Raw genomic sequence first — 18612 nt, 5'->3', positions numbered from 1 at the left:
CAGAGTGTGGGCATAGCTTCTGCAAATAAAACAATATGCTCCTTCTGTCAAACACCAAATCCGAAGCAAATTCACATTGCACAAGGTTCTAGGTTTTCAAAAACTGACAGTAAGGGGGAATCATGTTCCACTGATATAGATAACAATCATTGTACATCAGATAACATTTTGACCAAGAATTGATATATCCAACACTGACAAATCCCTTCAGAATTTCTTGGACACTGTTCAACAAAGCACTCTGCTATACAAACAATCTTGGGGGTCTCCGATACGTCAATAGACCCAGCATGTACAGGCAGACAGAGACCTCATGTGCACTCACATCAGCATCCGAGGATTAAACTCCAACAAAAATCGTTGTTTTCAGTCACCCTTCTGTAAGGGACTTCCTTTCTCTCTTACGAGTTCTGCCATAGCAAAGCCTACTTCAGCAGACTTCTTCCTCCCCTCCTTTTTCCCTTCCTCCAACATTTCCAAAGTTGTTTGAATAATACTTTTATTCTCAGTCTGGTTCAAATTATCCCATTATTAACACTGGTGTAATTATAGTGTGGTTTTTAAAGTTATAGCTAAAACAATGTTTGGTGCTCACTGGGTAGCTTTATTGTAATATCAGCACTATGCAACACGTGCTAATTTTATGAGTATCTTTATTCTTCCCATCTTGGAGCCATTTCAAGGCCTCTCGCAAAGCCAGATCCCCTGTCCAGATAACCAGAGGTGCAGCTGGAGCTGGTCCCTCAAGAAAGGGATGGCGTTTGCCAGGGAGTGTTTGGTGCCTTACTAGGTTGTACCTCTAGGCATGGTAAGGCAGGCTGTTCATATAACACCCTTTCCAAGTCATGCAGGAAGGAAACAGTTGTGTAGCTGCAACGTCTTGCTTTCCCTTGAACCCACAGTATCAGACTACACACTGCTACAGACGAGCGTCAATTTGTCCTGCAAAGCTGAAACAACTGATACCCAAAAGCAATGCTGAGACACCTAATGCAGAGAGAACTAATTAATGAAAGCTCAGCCTAAGCTGTGAGTAAATTCTAATAATCTAAGCAAATCCAAATAGGTTTCTAGCCAAAGAGCATTTCAGCAGCAGATCGCAATTACACAGCCCACTGCCTGGGATTTGGGTCTCATTTTACTGTCTAGTGAACTACAACGAAGTCACACAGTTCAGCAAAGTGGCACTAAGTCATCAACATCAGATGTAGCCTGCACACTTTACAGGTCTTCCGTGAAAGCTTGGGATCTTCTCAGCCTCCAAACGCTAATTTAGCTAGAGTATAACTTTGCAAGAGGCAGCTTATACCACAGTTACTGATCTCTGTATTATCTGTGGCTATAATTCCTCTACCATTATTTCATTCAGTTCTACAAACATGCATATTTTCTGGGAGGCTGTTCTCAGGAGATACCGCATACACTGCACCACAAGATATGTTTTGCAGGAGAGGCTTGTAACAGGACTATAATTTACATACAGTAATCTCACTAGAAGAAGATTAAATGCCTGAGAGTTTGTAACAAAATAACTGTAATCGTGTCCTGAGCCAAAATGAATTAAAAAAAAAAAAAGAAAAATGTACACATACTTCAAAACAGGGACTCACACTTGCAGAAGCATGTGTGCCCAAGCGGCAAGCGTTCAGTTCCAGTATGCATGCAAGAAGTTAGGCTGCATCAAGCATGGGATTGCAACAGTTTATGTGTGCATGGCTGACACATTTCTAAACCTCATTACCATGTACCTATTCAGCAACAACAATAAAGTGGCAATCACAATTCATTTCTCTCTGAAGTTTCAGCTAAACTACCTCAGCTGGGGTTTTCCCTGCCTCTGTCTGCAATGAAGCCCACCTGAGTCAGCAAGGCACACTCGCTTCTTCCTGCACTCAGCACCATGACCTTAGGTAGATAATAAAAACAAATTCTAATTAACAGTCCTTGTACAGCCTTTTCCTCTGGCCCTACACGAAAAAAGAGGGAGCAAAATGATGAAACTAGAGGGGTAACAGAGTGAGTGCCAAAGGATGGTGAAGGAAAGGAGCTTCTTCACGTGAGAGTGTCTTCACAGTCCCAGTCATGTTTATCTCAATTCCACAGCATTCCCAGTTCCTGCAGGTTATCCATGGCTCTAGTAAATTTTTTGTCTGGCCTCAGGAAAATGTTAGTTTTATTTAATGTGGACATGTGAAAGGGAATGAAGGTCTAATATTAAATGACAGCAATTATTTACTTTTCACTCAGCAGCACCATTACCTACTCCATCTCCTTCAGTACCTGCAGCTTCACATAAACTCTCCCATCCATGCAGTGAACAGGGCACACCCTGTTCCCTTTAGGAAACCCAGACAGATCACAGGGCAAGGTGCTAAACTTGCAGGCAAAACCTCTTCATGTAACTAAGCTGTGGCCTTGAGAAAAAAAAAAACCAAAACAAAACACCTTAAATGAACATTATGCAAAATAATAGCTCAAGGGCCAAAGTCTGCTCTCTTACTTTCACTGATGTCAAGAAGAATTCTGTCCGAATCATGCAAACAGCATTTTATCCCTTCTCTGCTCCACATTTATATGAGGATTCACAATATTTTTTTTCATGAATATTAGGGAAAAAAATCCTGGAAAGAAAGAGATTTTTGACAATTAAAAAGTTGCTTAGTAATAAATTCCTCTGTGACCTCAAATGCATTAATACTAAACTCTTAGTGAAAATCTTCTGATGTTACCTGTGTACATAAACTCTAGCGAAACCAAAATTTTGCATCCAGCTGAAAGCAGATGACACTGCTAAGCATAACCAGAGACAGTGAACCTGGCAGATGCTGTAAGCCTGATAGCCTTTGTGCTTTGCTTCAGGAAGTTACATGAAAAGTGAGTGTATTGCTCGCTAGGGATGCCGTGCAGCGCATCCCGACACCCTGAACAACCTGGCCCTACGACGATGCGGCAGCGTGGGAGGGAGGCGCAGGGGTGAGCCAGCCCGAGCCCTGAGACCCCAGCCCGGGCACGAGGCCGCAGCACGGGCCCCAGCCGCTGCCCCACTGCCGGAGCCGGCATCGCTTCGGGGCTCCTGCTCTGCTTGCACCGCTCAACTGAGGCCCCGCGGCCTCTCTCCTCCTTCCCCCTGTAGCTCTTCCAGACTGATTAAGGACTAATTGCAAACACAGCAGTGACAGAGACTGGAGGAGCACACGACCGTTACCGCCAGAGCCCTGTCCTTGTCCATTTCTGCGGCTCCTGAAGGTCAGCTTTTCCGTAATGGTTTTTACACCATCGCGCCTGCTCTGCATGACCACAGCAAGTTTCGCTGGCTGGGTTTCTGCAGACTTTTCAGACAGGCTGATATTGATGGAAGGATTTACAACTGCAATTAATGTTTTTACGTGTCATTGGTGGCTGCACCAGGAGAGAACAGTAAAAGTAAATAACAATTAGCAGTTACACAGAGCATTACAGCTTCACCTCACAATAAATGAGTCTTACACCTCCTGTTTCACAGCTGGGGTATCTGATGCTCAGCACCTAAGATGAGGCAAAACAGTAAAAGGAGGCGCTGACGACTAATGCTTTAATGCTGAGTGAAACATGGACAGAACTTTATTCTTACCATGTATTTAAAAGCCAATGTTTTGCTTTTCTTCAGATTTTAGGCAAAACAACGGGAGACAGAAGCCACGAAGCCTCAGTTCTAACAGGGAGCCTTAACAATGCGGGGAAAAACGCCAGCTCGCCCCTCGCGGTGGGCCGCGCGGTCGCCAGGCCGCCCGCAGCCCCGAGCGGGGCGACCGAGCCCTCCCGCAGGACGAGGACGAGCCCGAAGCCCCCGGACCCCGCCAGCGGCAGCAGGGCGGTGCGGGCAGCGGCCCCCCGCCGCGGCCGCCATCCCGCGCTCCGCCGCCATCTTCCCTCCACCCCGCGCCCCGTCGCCTTGGCAACGCGACGGCGCCGCGCAGGCGAGGGGCGGGGCTGCGGGCGGCGCATGCCCGGTGGAGGCGTCCCGCCGAGCGCGCCGTGCGCACGCGCGGCCCCGCTGGCCCCGGAAGCGCGCGGGCCGCTGGGTGACACGTCGCAGGGGCCGCGGCGGCGGGTGTGGGGCCGGGCCCGGAGGGGCTGCAGGTGGGTCCGGGTCCCCCGCCGCCTCCCCGGGCACACGCTCCCGCCGCTTCCCTGCGGGGAGAGGAGGGGGGCTGGGGGCGCCGGGGGCTGGAGCGGCAGCCGAGGCGCTGGGGCAGCGAAGGACACGGCTGCGGGCGGCCTGCGTGAGGGCGGCGGGGGTCGCTGTGGGGCTGAGCGGCGGGGAAGGGTGCTCCCGGCACGGCCTCCCTGCTGTCCGGGGGTCACGGCGGCCCCGGGGGAGCGTTCCCCGGGCAGGTCCTGCGCGGAAGCGAGCGGACAGAGCCGCTGGGTCCCTCTGAGCGCTGCCTTTCGGGATGGCTTTGGAGACCCGAGCAAACCTCGCTGTTCTCTTACAGATCACTTGCGATGTCTGGGTTTGACAGCTTCAACACAGACTTCTTCCAGACGAGTTACAGTATTGATGACCAGACACAGGCCTATGATTACGGTGGAAGACCGTACAGCAAGTAACTTGTGCATGCCTTTTGAGCTTGTGTAACGGGTGTCTTGTGTAAAGCCATTCAGTCACGCTTCTTTAGCGACCGAGCCTGAGTTCAGATACTTCTGGGGTAGTCTGTTTATTCAGAAAAGGATTGGCATTTCACCCAGCCGGTGTTGCCTGTAATTGAATTCCTGATGCTCTGTTTTATGAAGAGCATAACTTACATTCTATAAATGGAGATATAAAGCAGTTGTATGTTGAATGTTCTCCCTTCTACATTTTAAAGCAAAGATTAGAAAATTGAAAGAAAGGTTATATGAGTAATCTTAATTATATGAATAATCTTCACATCTTTGGGAAAAGAAACATCATTCTGTAAGTGCATCTCCAGTCACTCACTCGGGGACTAAAAATTAGTTCGTGTCACATAAATGAGCTTGCAATGTCAGTGGTGATTCCTAGGCTTCAGTAGGAAGGTGTGGCAGATGTTTCTAGGTCTAGTCCTAAGTCTAAAGGACTTAGGAGTCCTTTGTGGATATCCAGTCTCAGGGTGAGGGTTTTGGTCGGTTATGTGACCTGTGTGATCCCTGCGATAGATGGGGCAGGTAGATGCCTGTTTGTGCCCTGAAAAAGATGACAGCACTGTGATGAGGCTGAACTCTACTAACACAAGGAAAGACAGGAGAATCAGTTCTGGGTTTTCCTTCTTTATATTTGTATTTCCGTAGTTAAATATTTTCAACACTTTTACTGAAATCTCTGTAGTCAGAAATGTTTAGTGGCAAGAATAGCTTAAAAGTTTGGTTAGGAACAGAAGATAGCTTTGATTAAGCTTTTTTTTTAAAGGCAGCAATGTATATTTTTATACATATAAAGTCTATAGTAGAAAGTATTCTAAAGACAGCGTAAATTGATTTGTTAGTAAATAATTGAGAATACATGAAATAGAAACTGAAAAATTGCCCCTTTTTTTCCCCTACATCATGTCCTGTAGGTAGATGTCATAATGTGTTTAATGTCCGTATCATAATTTCTCCTTATATGTCATAATGCTACCTGATACACATGGTGCTGAAGTGAAGGGGAAAACAGTTTTTTTCTTCTTTTTAACTAAGCTCATTTTTTAAATATAGAGGGTAGCAAAAGTGGTAGTATGAGCAACTTTGTTCTCTAATAGTGAGTTTGCAAATATACATTCTAAGTAGCAAATTAATGCTGGCGTCAAATGAGATGTCAATAGTAATTAATGGACAATATTTGAACAAGTTTGAGATGTCAGATTTTCATACTCTTTACATGTCTACAGCCTGTGGTAGTAATTCAGTCAATGGATAACGCTCATTTCTCCGGGCCTCTGGCTTAAAACCAAAAAGCAATACTAGCATATATAGCAAGAATTACCTTGTTTAGCCTAACAGTATTGTTTATAAGGGTTTGAATTGATGGACGTGGCTATATGCCTAAAAGGCCTGGATCTGAGTAGGGAGTCATCTAATGTGACTTTTTAAAAAAGAAGAAAGGATTGTTTGCTGCAACTTATTTAGTGAAAATAAGCTTTGCTTTTGCCGGGAGGCGTTTAAAATAAAAGTCTGTATCTGTCTATAATGCGATGTCATTCTTTGCAGGCAGTATGGAGGCTATGAATACTCTCAACAAAGTGGATTTGTCCCTCCAGACATGATGCAGCAGCAGCAGCCTTACACAGGCCAGATTTACCAGCCAACACAGACATACACTCCAACTTCAGCACAGTCTTTTTATGGAAGTAATTTTGAGGATGAGCCTCCTCTATTAGAAGGTATAACTTACACTTTATGGCCAAAATCCAAAACTGTTCCTGATTTGGGGATAAGTTGAGCAGCACGGTCTGTATTCCCTACTTCTGAAAGAGCACAGTTTATTTGAAATTCTCATTATCTTTTTTCTTATTTAACTGTATTTTGGTATATGAAATACATGTTCTTGTGTGAACTTCTGCAGTTTAGAATTGTGCTTTATTACTTCATACCAGCTGTTCTGTGGAGGATGTAATCAATTAAATGGATAACCTGACTTCATACAGGTTTTATGACAAAACACTATTTCTGTTGTTGCAAATAAGTAATACAGTAATAGTTACCCACTTTTTGTAAAACAAATCGATGCAGTTAGTTTCAGTTGATTCTTTGGTTAGACCTGAAATCTTTCATTGCTGAAGAGGAATGCTAAACACTGCAGAAATTCCTATGTAGAATAAAGCCTGTGCAGAATGCCAGAAGAGATACATAGTTAGTGTCTGGATTGATGGATTCAGTTTCCAACTTATATCCATCATTGTTCAGTACTAAGCAATGGAAGAAGCCCTTACTGTTACTGGTTAGAGATAGGTATTCGTGATGCCTGTCACCTATACGTACTCATGATACCTTAAACAATTATTTTGTTTACATAGATGCTTCCCAGAGCCTGAGGTGGGCAACTAGTAACTGCGTTCATAACTAGGTTTTGACGCACAACTGTGGGCAAACTGTATGGATGGAGACTTGAAATCCTATCTAGCTGGAGGGAGCTGTGAAACTCCTTGTCATGAGACGCTGAGTGTTAGAAGGGGTGGGTGGTTTTTTTAGTGGGCTCAGTGGCTGGTTTATGAAAGAGAAATCCACTGAGGGTAATTAAGTACAGAGAAACTACTTTGAATTAGAAATCCTTGAGCCACCAGTCATTGGAGACTTGGGGAATCTGCATATTCTGTGCTTATACTCATTTTTTGTACAGATCTGTTTTTGGCCGCTTACATGGACAGGGTACTGGGCTAAATGAACTTTTGGGTGGACCCAGAACACTGCACTGGTGCTCTTACCTGGTCCTTTAGAAACCACGTTGTCACTTCTGAGCATTAGGTACCTGGAATCTGTGGAGGCAGCGCACTCAGCAGCTTGAGGAAAGATGGACTGACTCGATTCTCTGGTCCCCATAGGATGGTATCTGGAGGAGATTTAAAAGTGGAGGGGCAGGGAAAACTTAAGAGTGAAGTGAATGGGGGTGACAGGAAGGGGAAAAAATGAAATAAATACGCATAATTCTTTTCATGTGATTTGTAGAATTGGGGATCAATTTTGACCACATCTGGCAGAAGACACTAACGGTGCTACACCCATTAAAAGTAGCAGATGGCAGCATCATGAATGAGACTGATTTGGCTGGACCAATGGTCTTCTGTCTAGCTTTTGGGGCCACGTTATTACTGGTAAGATATTGATTGAAAAATATTACCGTTTGTGCTTCAACATTTTTGGAAACACTGGAAAAAAAAGCCAAGTTACTTATAGGTTTACTGGAAGTGACTTCTTGGCATGGAAGCCAAAAAAGCACATCCTGACCAAGAATTTGTAGCTATATGGAAGAGGAGCTGGAGCCTCACACGCAGCTGATTGAAATTAATGCTATCACTACCACTTTAATTCAGTTGAGTTTGAATCCAAGTCGTTGTGCTTGGTTTTTGCATGGCAATTATTTCAATGTAATTCATATTTCTTTTCATACTTTGCTTTTGAGGAATGTGGCTCCCTTTTGTCACAGGAATGGGTGTGACCCATGTTCAGATTTTTATCTGTTTGGCTTTTTTTAATAGGTTGAGGTGTTTTACTTTCAGAATCGTACCTTGTCTTTTTGCAGTGTCTCTGTTCTGTCTTATCAGGAATCAGACACATTAAATATTTGAATATTTATTTCATTTCTTCGTTTAGGAGTTTCTTTTATTTTTTAACTCTTACTGTGTTTAATATTTGAGTCTATTTCTCTGTTTTGTTTCATTCTATTTCTTTGCTCCATACCCTTTATTCATTGGTCTTTACTGATATTCAAGAGGCAAGGAAACTCAAAATTCACATGTAAAAAGTGATTTCATAAGTACTGATACATTAGGCATGACTTTCGGTATCAAGAGACAAGTCTGGTAAAACACTTCTAAAGTAAACCTGCTTTCAAATTGTTTATACTTCTTAATAGGTCAGCAGCTGTTGAAGCCTGGCAGTTTTTTTAGTTGAGCTTAATTGAAATACGTTTGTGCTTTAATGACTCAGAAGTGTCAATTATGGAATGACAGAGTAGCAGCAAACAGTATTCCTTGTCATTGAAAGTGTCAATATTTTTAATAATTTTTTTTTCTCTAAATGTCTTCAGGCACTGCATTTAATTTTTGCCCAAAATTTCAAGTTGTTACCACACTTAGAACACAGTGTTTTGGTACCGAGGAGACTTCAAGCCTACTTTTATAAGTAACCTTTATTTATGGAAACTAGGCCAGTAGAATTAATGAATATGTTTATAATATATATATTGGAATGTTCTTTTCCTAAGAAATGATTACTTTCTTCTATGTGCTTTTTTAAAATACATTGAGTGTAGTGAAAGAAAACAAGCTTAGCCTAGCAAAAAGATTAAAGCAGATATGATTGTTTTCTATAGTGCTTGAGGAAGAAGAGAGCTGGGTTATAAGTAAACTTAGTTTGGAAGTTAGTAGTGGGAGACAGACCTGGAAGCTACGCGCCATCGTAGCTTCAGTAACTTCGTGGCCCCGTATTCCTGCAGGGGTGGACATCATGCATTGGGCGCTTTTTAATAGATGTTATAAGGGAAGCTTCAATCTCATCATTGGAAAAACATGATGACATAGGATACATACATTTTGAAATAATGCATGTATGCTTTCTACATACTTGTTAGTAAGAAAAATTCTGATTTTCACTTTCTAAAATGGCCATGAGTTAATTCTGCTGTTCATATACAGTGCTTTACAGCTCAGCTTCAACTGTTTCTGGGAATTTTTTATAACTTGCATTGTGCTATAACTTTGTGGGGTCTATCGCAAATTAAAGGACTTCAGCTCCAGATTAGTTCAAAAGTTCCTGAGTTACAATTTTTTGGCCTGTATACACTAGTTCTGTAAAGATTATTGCAAGTAATCAATAGTCATGAGAAATTAGTGGATTAAACCCTAAAGAATGCATAGGCTTTTGCAGCCCAGATCAAAGAATAGCAATTTGATCAAAATCTGTTCATCAGGATAGGTAAAGTTAGGATAAATCTGCCTCTTGGGTGCCTAGAATGTACAGGTGTCCTGGAATTCAGGTTGTGGGAAAATACTGCCTGTTGAATTTGAATGTAGCAATTGGGGGTGGGGGACGAGGGGGGGAAATGAAGATATTCTGTAAACATTCTTTCCTTTTCCCTTTCTTTGTGGGAGGCATTACTTGTTCTGCTAACTAACATTCATTACTCTGCTTGACTTTCAGGCTGGTAAAATTCAGTTTGGTTATGTGTATGGAATAAGTGCAATCGGATGTTTAGGGATGTTTTGTCTCCTGAACTTAATGAGCATGACGGGTGTCTCGTTTGGCTGCGTTGCCAGTGTCCTTGGATACTGTCTTCTTCCTATGATCCTACTTTCCACTTTCGCAATTGTATTTTCATTGCAGTAAGTACATAAACTTTATAATTTGGTAATAGATTCCTCTCCTATGAGATCGTGAAGGAAGTGATGAAAAAGAACTTTTATATTCATTGATGAAGCTGCATATAATTTGAATATGATGGGAATTTGTAGTAAGTGTAAAAACATTAATATCAGCAGTCTTCTGGTATTTACTGGATGAAGGATAGGTGAATACTGGTTTTATCTAGAAGTCAATTAACAGCTTTTAACTACATAGACTCAAATACCAGTATCAAGTTTGTTTTCAGTCAGCTTTGAATCTTACAAATCTCAGTACCTGTGAAGTCTAAAATTAAATATAATTTAAGATGCAAATTTGAATTTGACAAACAGAAGAAAATCAGTGTGATTACTCATAGCTATATGAAATTAGGGACTGAAAAGAAAGAACTTGCTACAGTTACTTTACTCACCGCTTTTAAGTTGCATATGCACAAAGTTAATTTTGGGGGCTTTTTATGCTGTCATAATTGAATAATATCGTTTTGAAGCCTTTCTGGAACTATTTCGTTTAAAAAGTCAAAGATAAAAGCTAAAATTCATCTTATAATCTGTAAAAGGTGTTAGAAGGAGTCCAGTTATGACTCCTGTAAGCGTATATACACAGGTCTTACATGAATTCTCTTTTTATTTCTGTCTTTACAGGGGAATGATGGGGATTATTCTCACGGCTGGAATCATTGGCTGGTGCAGTTTTTCTGCTTCCAAAATCTTTATTTCTGCCTTAGCAATGGAAGGACAACAACTTCTAGTAGCATACCCCTGTGCTTTATTGTATGGAGTCTTTGCTCTCATTTCTGTGTTTTGAATAGACTGTCCAAACTGTTGGACTCCAGTGGGCCAAAATGAAAACATCAACTCGGAACATTTAGTTGGACCAGAAACAGCCGCAAACAACTGTACAGTGTTGCTGTCACAAAACTTAGACCTGTTTTGAATCATCTGGAACAATGAAAAGAAATGTCTCGTGTTCACTTTTTTAGGACTTTGAATACTGTTTTCAATTGACCTGAGGTGTCTATAGCTTTAATAATTGTTCATGCTTATCAAGTTAATGTAATTTCTTTCCCATTCTTATATCTTTAGAAAAGTAACTTTGGGTTGTTTATTTGAGGGTTGGGGTTTTTGTTTGTTTTTTGGTTTTTTTTAGGGGAGGGAGGGAGAAGGATGGCAGTTATAAATTGATAGATTTTTATCAGCAAAAGTTAACGGAACTGCAGATGCTCTAGATTTGGGGTACTCTGAATACATCTGCAGTAATAAAGAACCTGTTTCCTGTCCCTGCTTACCAAAAGCAAAATGCACAAATGAAGGCAAGCAATTAGAGTATTTTCTATATTTTAACAAGTATACTCTTAAGCTCTTTGGTCTCATTTATTTGTTAATTTGATGTGAAAATATTTCAGGATTTAAGATACTTAAATTATGAATTAGAAAACAGATGCTTAAAAGTTAAAGGTATCTGTAATTCTGCCACACTTGAAATATGAATATATTTGGATGTCTAAGTAGCTCTATGTTAACCTGGATTTCTGAAGATGACTTCAACTAGTTTTTTCCTAATGGTGCACATACTAGTAGATGAAGAGTAATCTCTTTTGCAGTACTTCCAAGAAAAACACCATTTTGAAAATGTTATGCTTGTCAGTATTGTAGTTACTGTAAAATAATTTAAGGCATATTGATTAAATTTTCCTTAAATTTTGAAAAAGGTGTTTGATTTTTCTAATCTTTCTTTTTTAATGGAGTTCAGTTACTAAAATAAAAACTTCAATATTGAAGCAAAATCATATTTAAAACTGTATACAGTTAGTGGATTTGATACTTGCTTCAGTCGCACATACCTAATCTTACATGAGAAGTATAATCTAGTTTGTAATGTTTGTTAGTCACTTAGAAGAAGTCTTATGAGTGTAAGAAGTGGGAAAGCAAAAATGGTTGTTCTTCACATAAGCACTTGCTAATTCTTAAAATAAGCAAGAAAAGGATACGGACATATTTTAACTCATACTGGGGAGGTTACTTACATAGCTAGTAATTCCCCACCCCTGCCTTGGAAATGAAAAAGCTCTGACAAAGTGCTAGTTGATAACTACCATTTTTTCAGCAATTTAATCCAAGGGATTTCGTTTCTTTGAATTAACCACAGGTGTTAGTCTGATGTTCATCTGTCATGTCCATGGAATGATCTATTCGTAGACTTCAGGAGTTGAATCAGTGGTCAGACGTGTTACGTTAACACCTTCTGGTAAGACTCAATGTGCGAATGCATCTTCAAAGGAAAGCTTTCATCTTGCTGATACATGAATGAATAATTTCAAAGGCTCAGCACACGTTCTTGTTCACTCTTCCCTTAGTTCTTTACGTTCTCCTAAAAATATCTTCCTAGTGCCACTAGAAGCTACTGACAAGGTCCTTCTTTGTTGGCCAGAGCCAGCTTTTGCTTGTGTCAGTGGGAGTTGTGGGAAGTGTCATATAAGTCTAAAGGTTTTAAGAACCAAACACTGATGCACAAAACCATTCTGACTTGGGTTATGTACCGTAACTGGCTGTTACAATGAATTTTAAAACACACACACACGTAAAAGACTTCAGTTTCCTGCCAGAAGCGAATTCAAGTACCTAGATAATTTTCTACTTTGATATGTTATTACAAATTATCATCCTAAATAAAAGTGGTGAGTTGATTTCATTTAGCAAAATGCTTTACTCTGTACTTTGTAGTTCTGATTTCTTTGGATTAGTAGACCACATCTGCCCTGGTGCACAAAGTTCTTACTCCTTTTAATGAAGAACATTACCTGCTGATGGAGCACGATGTCCTGTATTTGTGCAAATAAATTACAGTGATTACCATTACTAATGAGGCCTAATTAAATACAGAAATTCTCTAGTAAGTATAAAAGCTCACATGCTTTCTTGAGCACATCAGGTTCTAATACTAAATATTGTATTTTTGTGGAGCAGGCTAATTAAGCTTATCTTGCATGTATGAATGTGGTTCATTTCTTAAAGCTTGCACTGATTCTGTAGATAGCTTCCAGGGTGATTGCTTGCATGGTAAACTTACAAATAACTTTTTCTCTCACTACAGCACAAGGAAACTAAGCACACAGGAAAAACATTAAAATTAGCTTGTCTCAGTGTAGTACTGGCAATACAGCTGCTGAGTTTGGAAAGACCATATGAAAAGGTTTTTATTAAGACGTATGTGTTCACAAAGCCCTTGCTCTGGCAGTAGAGGATACTACATGTTCTACTTGAGCAGTGAGGTTTGACCAGCGAGTTTCAGGAGCATTTTGTGTTCTTCAGCTCACATTGTGGAGAATTTGGCAGTGAATTTCTAAGTGGGCTCTTGGGGGCAGGAGAGAAGCGGATGGGAGTAGAAAGTCAAACACTTTAATTCATAGAGGACCTTATAAAAACACAACGTTATGTCTAGACTGGTAGTCTTAAATATCCCAAATTTCTGGTACATTAATTAATATGATTCTATTGACTGTGTTTATTGCCTTTCCAAAATCAATTCCATTGATTTTCTGTAATAATGTTTTGTCCTGGATCTTGCTTCAATTTTAGTTACATTTCAGACAATTTAATCTTGCCATCACATAGAATGACAAGATTGTATGCTGTAATTCTTTACTCCCACATTTGCGTTTCATATTTAGTAGGACTTTTTTTCTTTTTGCTTTCTAAATCTGAGCTCTCCCCACAGTCTGTTAACATCAGTATTCTTATCTAGTTTTCAGATTAAATACTAACGTTACTTGCTTCCATCCTGCATTGTCTCTTGACATTTTCATGTTACTCAGCTTAAAGCATTCAAATGTGAATGCTGGTGTTGCTTTTTTAAAACCACTTTTGTTATCACACCCAATCTTGAAATTACTTCCTATTCTACAAAAGTTAAAAGATATCTTTCCCAGGTTGTCCATTTTTTCTCACAGTTTGTCAATGTTTTGAAGTGACTTTGTTTTTCAGGTCACTTGTTTTGCTATGAGGCAGCTGCTGACTGCAGTTCAGTTTGTTTCTGTAGGCAATATTTCTGTAAGTATCAAAAAATCACATGGCACATCCTTTACTAAAAAGCATGGGGGTTTTGTGCTTTTATGCCTTTCATCTGTGCACTGGTGTTGGCATCTGTTCTTGAGGGGCTATTACTTGTTTAGTGATGGATGAATACCTTCAGAAGCCACAGAGAGCAGGGACGGATTTGGCATTTTGTGTGAAGCCAGATGTTCCTCCATCCTCACGGCTGGAGCGGAGCATCCTGGATTTGTATGGGGAGCACCGACACTGCCCTTCGGCTGGGGCTGCACAGCTAGAAGGCGCGTCCCCTGGGTGGTGGATAGGGGATCCCTCTCTGGAGGGTGCACCGGATAAAATTGAAGAAGGTGCCGCGAACTAATGCAGCCTAAGGGAAGGCCACCCTGACAGAAAAACCACTGGCCCTCCAAGTCATGGGGGTTGGGCAGGAGGCCAACTACCTCCTCCTGGGGGGGGGGGGGAAGAAAAAAAAAAAGAAAAGTTGCAGAAACGACGAGCATCAGTTTTAGAAATGGCGGGGATGGAGAAAATCGGTAACGAAGTGAGGAGGAGGAGATGGAACTGGATCGGTCATGTCCTGAGGAAAAAACCGACAGAAGACTGCGCTGTGGCCCTTGGGTGGACTCCAGAGGGAAGAAGAAAGCGGGGTCGCCCAAAAACGACCTGGCGTCGGATGGTGGAGGTTGAGAGGAATGGTGCAAGCTGGAACTCTTGGGAAGCGGCACGGCACGCAGCCGCAGACCGATCAAAGTGGAAGAACGATGTTCGCGCCTTGTGTGCCTCCTGGCACTGAGAGAATTCAGCTCAGCTTCAGCACCGACACTGCTGTGCACCAGCATTGCTCGTGCTTTGCACTGCCTTCTCTCCAAAACGATTACCTTGTTTCTGTGGAGTTGAACGGTCCATTTGTTTGGGTCTGTAATAAGAAGCTGGAATACCCTTAAGCTTGTCTCCAGGTATCAGCACCAGGATGTTTTCACTGGATAATCCGTGCTCGAAGGAACTGGGACTCTCGCTCCTCTAGGGACCGATGGCTGCAGGTGGGCACACGCTTCGTGGTGTGAAGGCTGGGCTGGGTCACAGCCCGAGAGCCGTCAGTGGGAGGGAGTCACTCACTAATGCACGGTGCGTTAGTCCATATCAATACCATTGTTTAAAAGTTTGTTAATATTTTTAGGAACCACTTTAGCTAAAGGAACAGCCAGTGCTTTGGGGTATAACACATGTTATGCCACAGAAGCAGGGTTTGCAAAAGAGAGAGCATCTTTTCACTGTGCCAGTTGATTCACCTGGACAAGCTTTCAGTCTCTTGTGTCTTCACCGAGATGCTTTGGAGTGTCTGCTGTTAACGTTACACGCTGCATCTTAACGAAAAATGAAGGAATGGAGTAAGCGGGTCTTGCTGTTTCGTGCTTCTCCACTGGGTGGGCCTGCAACATATCTGATGTGCTACAGCATATCTGATGTACTACGAGATACCTGCTGGGCTGCAATGCTTCTGAGGCACTGTAAGGCAGGACTTGGGGCTGGCACGGCTCAGCATCAGGAAGCCTTTCCCCTCCTTCTCCCCTCCTCGCTTGTCTCCCACAACATCAATAGCAATTACATTCCCAGGTAGTCAAACCGCTAATGTTGTCAAGCTGGGTTTCTGTTCCTTGTAATGGGGAAGGGATTAATTTCAGTCATGGCCTGTCAAATTAGCAGAGATGCTGTGTGTGCTAGGTAGCCCTCCTGGCAACGGGGAACCTTTGCTACATCTCGTTCTCTGTATAAAGCTGTAATATTTTTGACCAGCCTTTTTTTTTTTTTCACATTACCAGGGAGTCTCTTTGTTTTCTGTACACAGTCCAAAAGCACATAAAATTATTTTTCTCTGGGCAATTCACTGCCTTCCCAACTGTTGGGTGATACAGACAGGCAAGCTCCTCCGTAGTGTGGGTCACATTGTGTCGTAGCACTGTCTCAGTACCTTTTGTCTGTGTAAGTTCACACATCCTTCTTTGCTACACTTTTTAAATTTAGTTAAATAGCATCCTTCTCAGAACTAAAACAATTTATTTACACAGTCTATGGGATTAGAAGAGTTTTTAAAATATTTTTTGTTGTTTAGGAGTTGCAAGCCCTAATATGTCAAGATGTAAGGACCTCAGATATTTATTGTGGTTATCCTTGAGCATCCTGTGAGATGGGGAAGTTTCATTGTCATTTTTTGTAGATGAGAAATGGAGTAAGGAGATGTATGTAATTTGTGTAAGTCCTGCTGCATTTGACCATCTTTATGCCAGCAGAACATAATGGGGTATTTCTCCCGGGGGGGAATTCTCAGCCCAGCTCTTTGCGATACAGTTTGAAAGTGGGAGGAGGTTTTGTAATTGGAAAGTCTGTCAGTTGTGTTCGCCAGCTTTGTGCTTTCCTAATCAAAGCCAGCAGGCCATTAGCCAAACAGCAGCCCATGCTTTGGGGAGGACTGCGAGCATTGTGCTCTTAAGGGCATTTTTTTTTCTCCTGTTATTTCTTTGCTTTATTGCAGGAAGTACTGACATTAGAAAAGCGAGGATTCTCTGGTCCTCATCGGGAATGGTGAAGTGGAAGATTGTCTAAAATTAGACACTAGTCCTGGAATAGGCCTCTCTCAAAAATTGTACTGTAATTATGTGTCTTTAGGACGAAGGGCGTTGCTCTACTTCTTTACACACCAAACTCTACCACATCATTCTTGGAATGACAATGGTCTTACCATACATATTTCTAGTCATTTTTCCCCAACATTCTTGCTTTTCTGCTGTTAGCAAAGGAAAATCTAATCTTCTTGGATACCTGCCTTACCTACTGATCTACCAGACTGACTCACATTTCAGTGATGGAATTTGCATCCACTTTCACGCAAGAGCTGAAGCCAAAGGTAGGAAGCACTCTGTACTTCCATCGGAAAGATGACCCCAATTCCCACGAGCCTCTCTCTCTACTGCATGTGGCTGCGGCAGTGACGTGAAGTTACCATGGGGCTTTGAAACTGCCGTTCCCCAGCACAAAGTGTTAGGTAGCTCCTGAGGCACCGGGTGTGTTTTCCCTTTTGTAAATGCGTGGTTAGCATCTCACATTGCTAAATGCGTTACAGGGGGGTATTTCCCCTCTGAGACCTGCACAGGGTTTCCTCCCGCGCAGCTTGTCCGCTGGTAAGCCTGTCTGAGGGAGGTCACTAGAGATGCACCATTTAATGGTCCAGCTGAGTGCTGGTCCCAGAACTTTTTGACAGAGCCTTTCCAGGCCCATTGGCAGCAAGCACCAGTGAAGGCTTATCTTCAGCAGTTTTTATGAATCCAAACTCGAGGCCATTTGGGCCTCAGGGTAAAATCCAGACGTTCTTACTCGGGGTGTGATTTATCCCACTGGTGGGTGCCAGCTTCTCAGTTCTTTTTCAGGCAGAATTCCCATTTAGCTCAACAGGTGACTTAGCTGAATCGACATGATGAATATTTGGCCAATAATTATGTCAGGCATATCTGGACAAACATCCTCATTTACAAATAAACCTGACAGGCTAGGACACTTGGCTAGTACCTCTACTCCAGTCAGCGTCAGACCCAAGCGATGCCCAGCCTCCCGAGGCTGTGCTCAGACTAGCCGCATCCACAGAGAAAAGAATTTCAGTGTTGATAGATTGATGCCAGCTCCTTACCTCAGAAAAGGACGGAGTCTGAAAAGTATGTTCATAGAGGACTTTTGTTTTAGTAGAGGATACAATCTGCAGAAGTGAAAATCCATCTTAGAAACTTATTGTATTAACCGGTGTTAAGGGAGCAGCAGCTGCCCGAGCACTCACACACTATTCGGGGAGTTGCACACACACCACCCGAGACTGTAACTGCTCGGACCGGAGCCCCTTCGCAGCGGGCAGCTCCGTTGAGCTGATGGGTGCCCCTTTTTGACTCCTCGCTCACACACACACTCGCCCTCGGGCGCTTTCTCTCCCCGCAGGCTCGACCCTAGGTTTCCCTGAAGCAGAGTCTCCGACACGACGTACGCCAGGCGAATTTATTGAGTGGTACAGCGGTGGAGAGCAGCTCGAGCTGGGTGCCTCCAGGGAGGACCCTGAACAAAGAAATCCCTGGGCAATTATACCCTTACAGTCTAAGTTCCCCTCCCACAACGGTTTGGTCCAACAGCAACATTTGGGTCTGGGGTCTTCTTGTTCCTTATTGGATCCTTTCCCAGTCTCCAGGCAGGAGATGCCTTTTCTTACCTTGAATAGCTGCAGCTTCTGCTGATGGTTTTGGCTACCTTATCTTCCTGGTTTGCACCGGTTTCGGGGCCTTCCTTCATGTAGCTAAGTAAGAGTTCAGCACATAGTCAGCGTATCTAGGTGGAACTTCACAGCTTGCAGTCTAAGGCGTCAGCAGGTCTTTGGATCCTTATTTGAGCTAAAAATGACTTCTACAACACCAGTTCATGTTCAGTTACCCAAGAAAGTTGAAGCTCATATTGTCCTTGTACCATCAAGACAAACACTGAAGACTCACGGCAGGTT

General features: G+C 42.5%; 1 protein-coding gene across 2 annotated transcripts; it reads left to right on the top strand.

Moving 5' to 3' along the window:
• The first annotated feature begins 4034 nt into the window (after positions 1–4034).
• Positions 4035–18423, top strand: YIPF5 (Yip1 domain family member 5). 2 transcript variants are annotated; one of them, XR_014229510.1, is made up of 9 exons: positions 4035–4119; positions 4476–4586; positions 6187–6359; positions 7642–7787; positions 9835–10016; positions 10680–11048; positions 12184–12282; positions 14019–14084; positions 18063–18423. XR_014229510.1 is itself a non-coding variant. In XM_082324583.1 (6 exons), exons 2-6 carry the CDS (start codon positions 4486–4488, stop codon positions 10840–10842), a joined length of 765 nt encoding a protein of 254 aa, XP_082180709.1. In that variant the 5' UTR covers positions 4035–4119; positions 4476–4485; the 3' UTR covers positions 10843–11776. The 2 variants fall into 2 exon arrangements, 1 of the variants encoding a protein (XP_082180709.1); XM_082324583.1 differs by lacking the exons at positions 12184–12282; positions 14019–14084; positions 18063–18423 and having other exon boundaries at positions 10680–11776.
• Positions 18424–18612: the final 189 nt, after the last annotated feature.

This window comes from Platalea leucorodia, assembly GCF_965183815.1.
Source record: "Platalea leucorodia genome assembly, chromosome: 11".
Taxonomy (NCBI): Eukaryota; Metazoa; Chordata; class Aves; order Pelecaniformes; family Threskiornithidae; genus Platalea; species Platalea leucorodia.
Note: the sequence above shows the minus strand (reverse complement) of the source record. Positions and strands in the feature narration are given on the sequence as shown.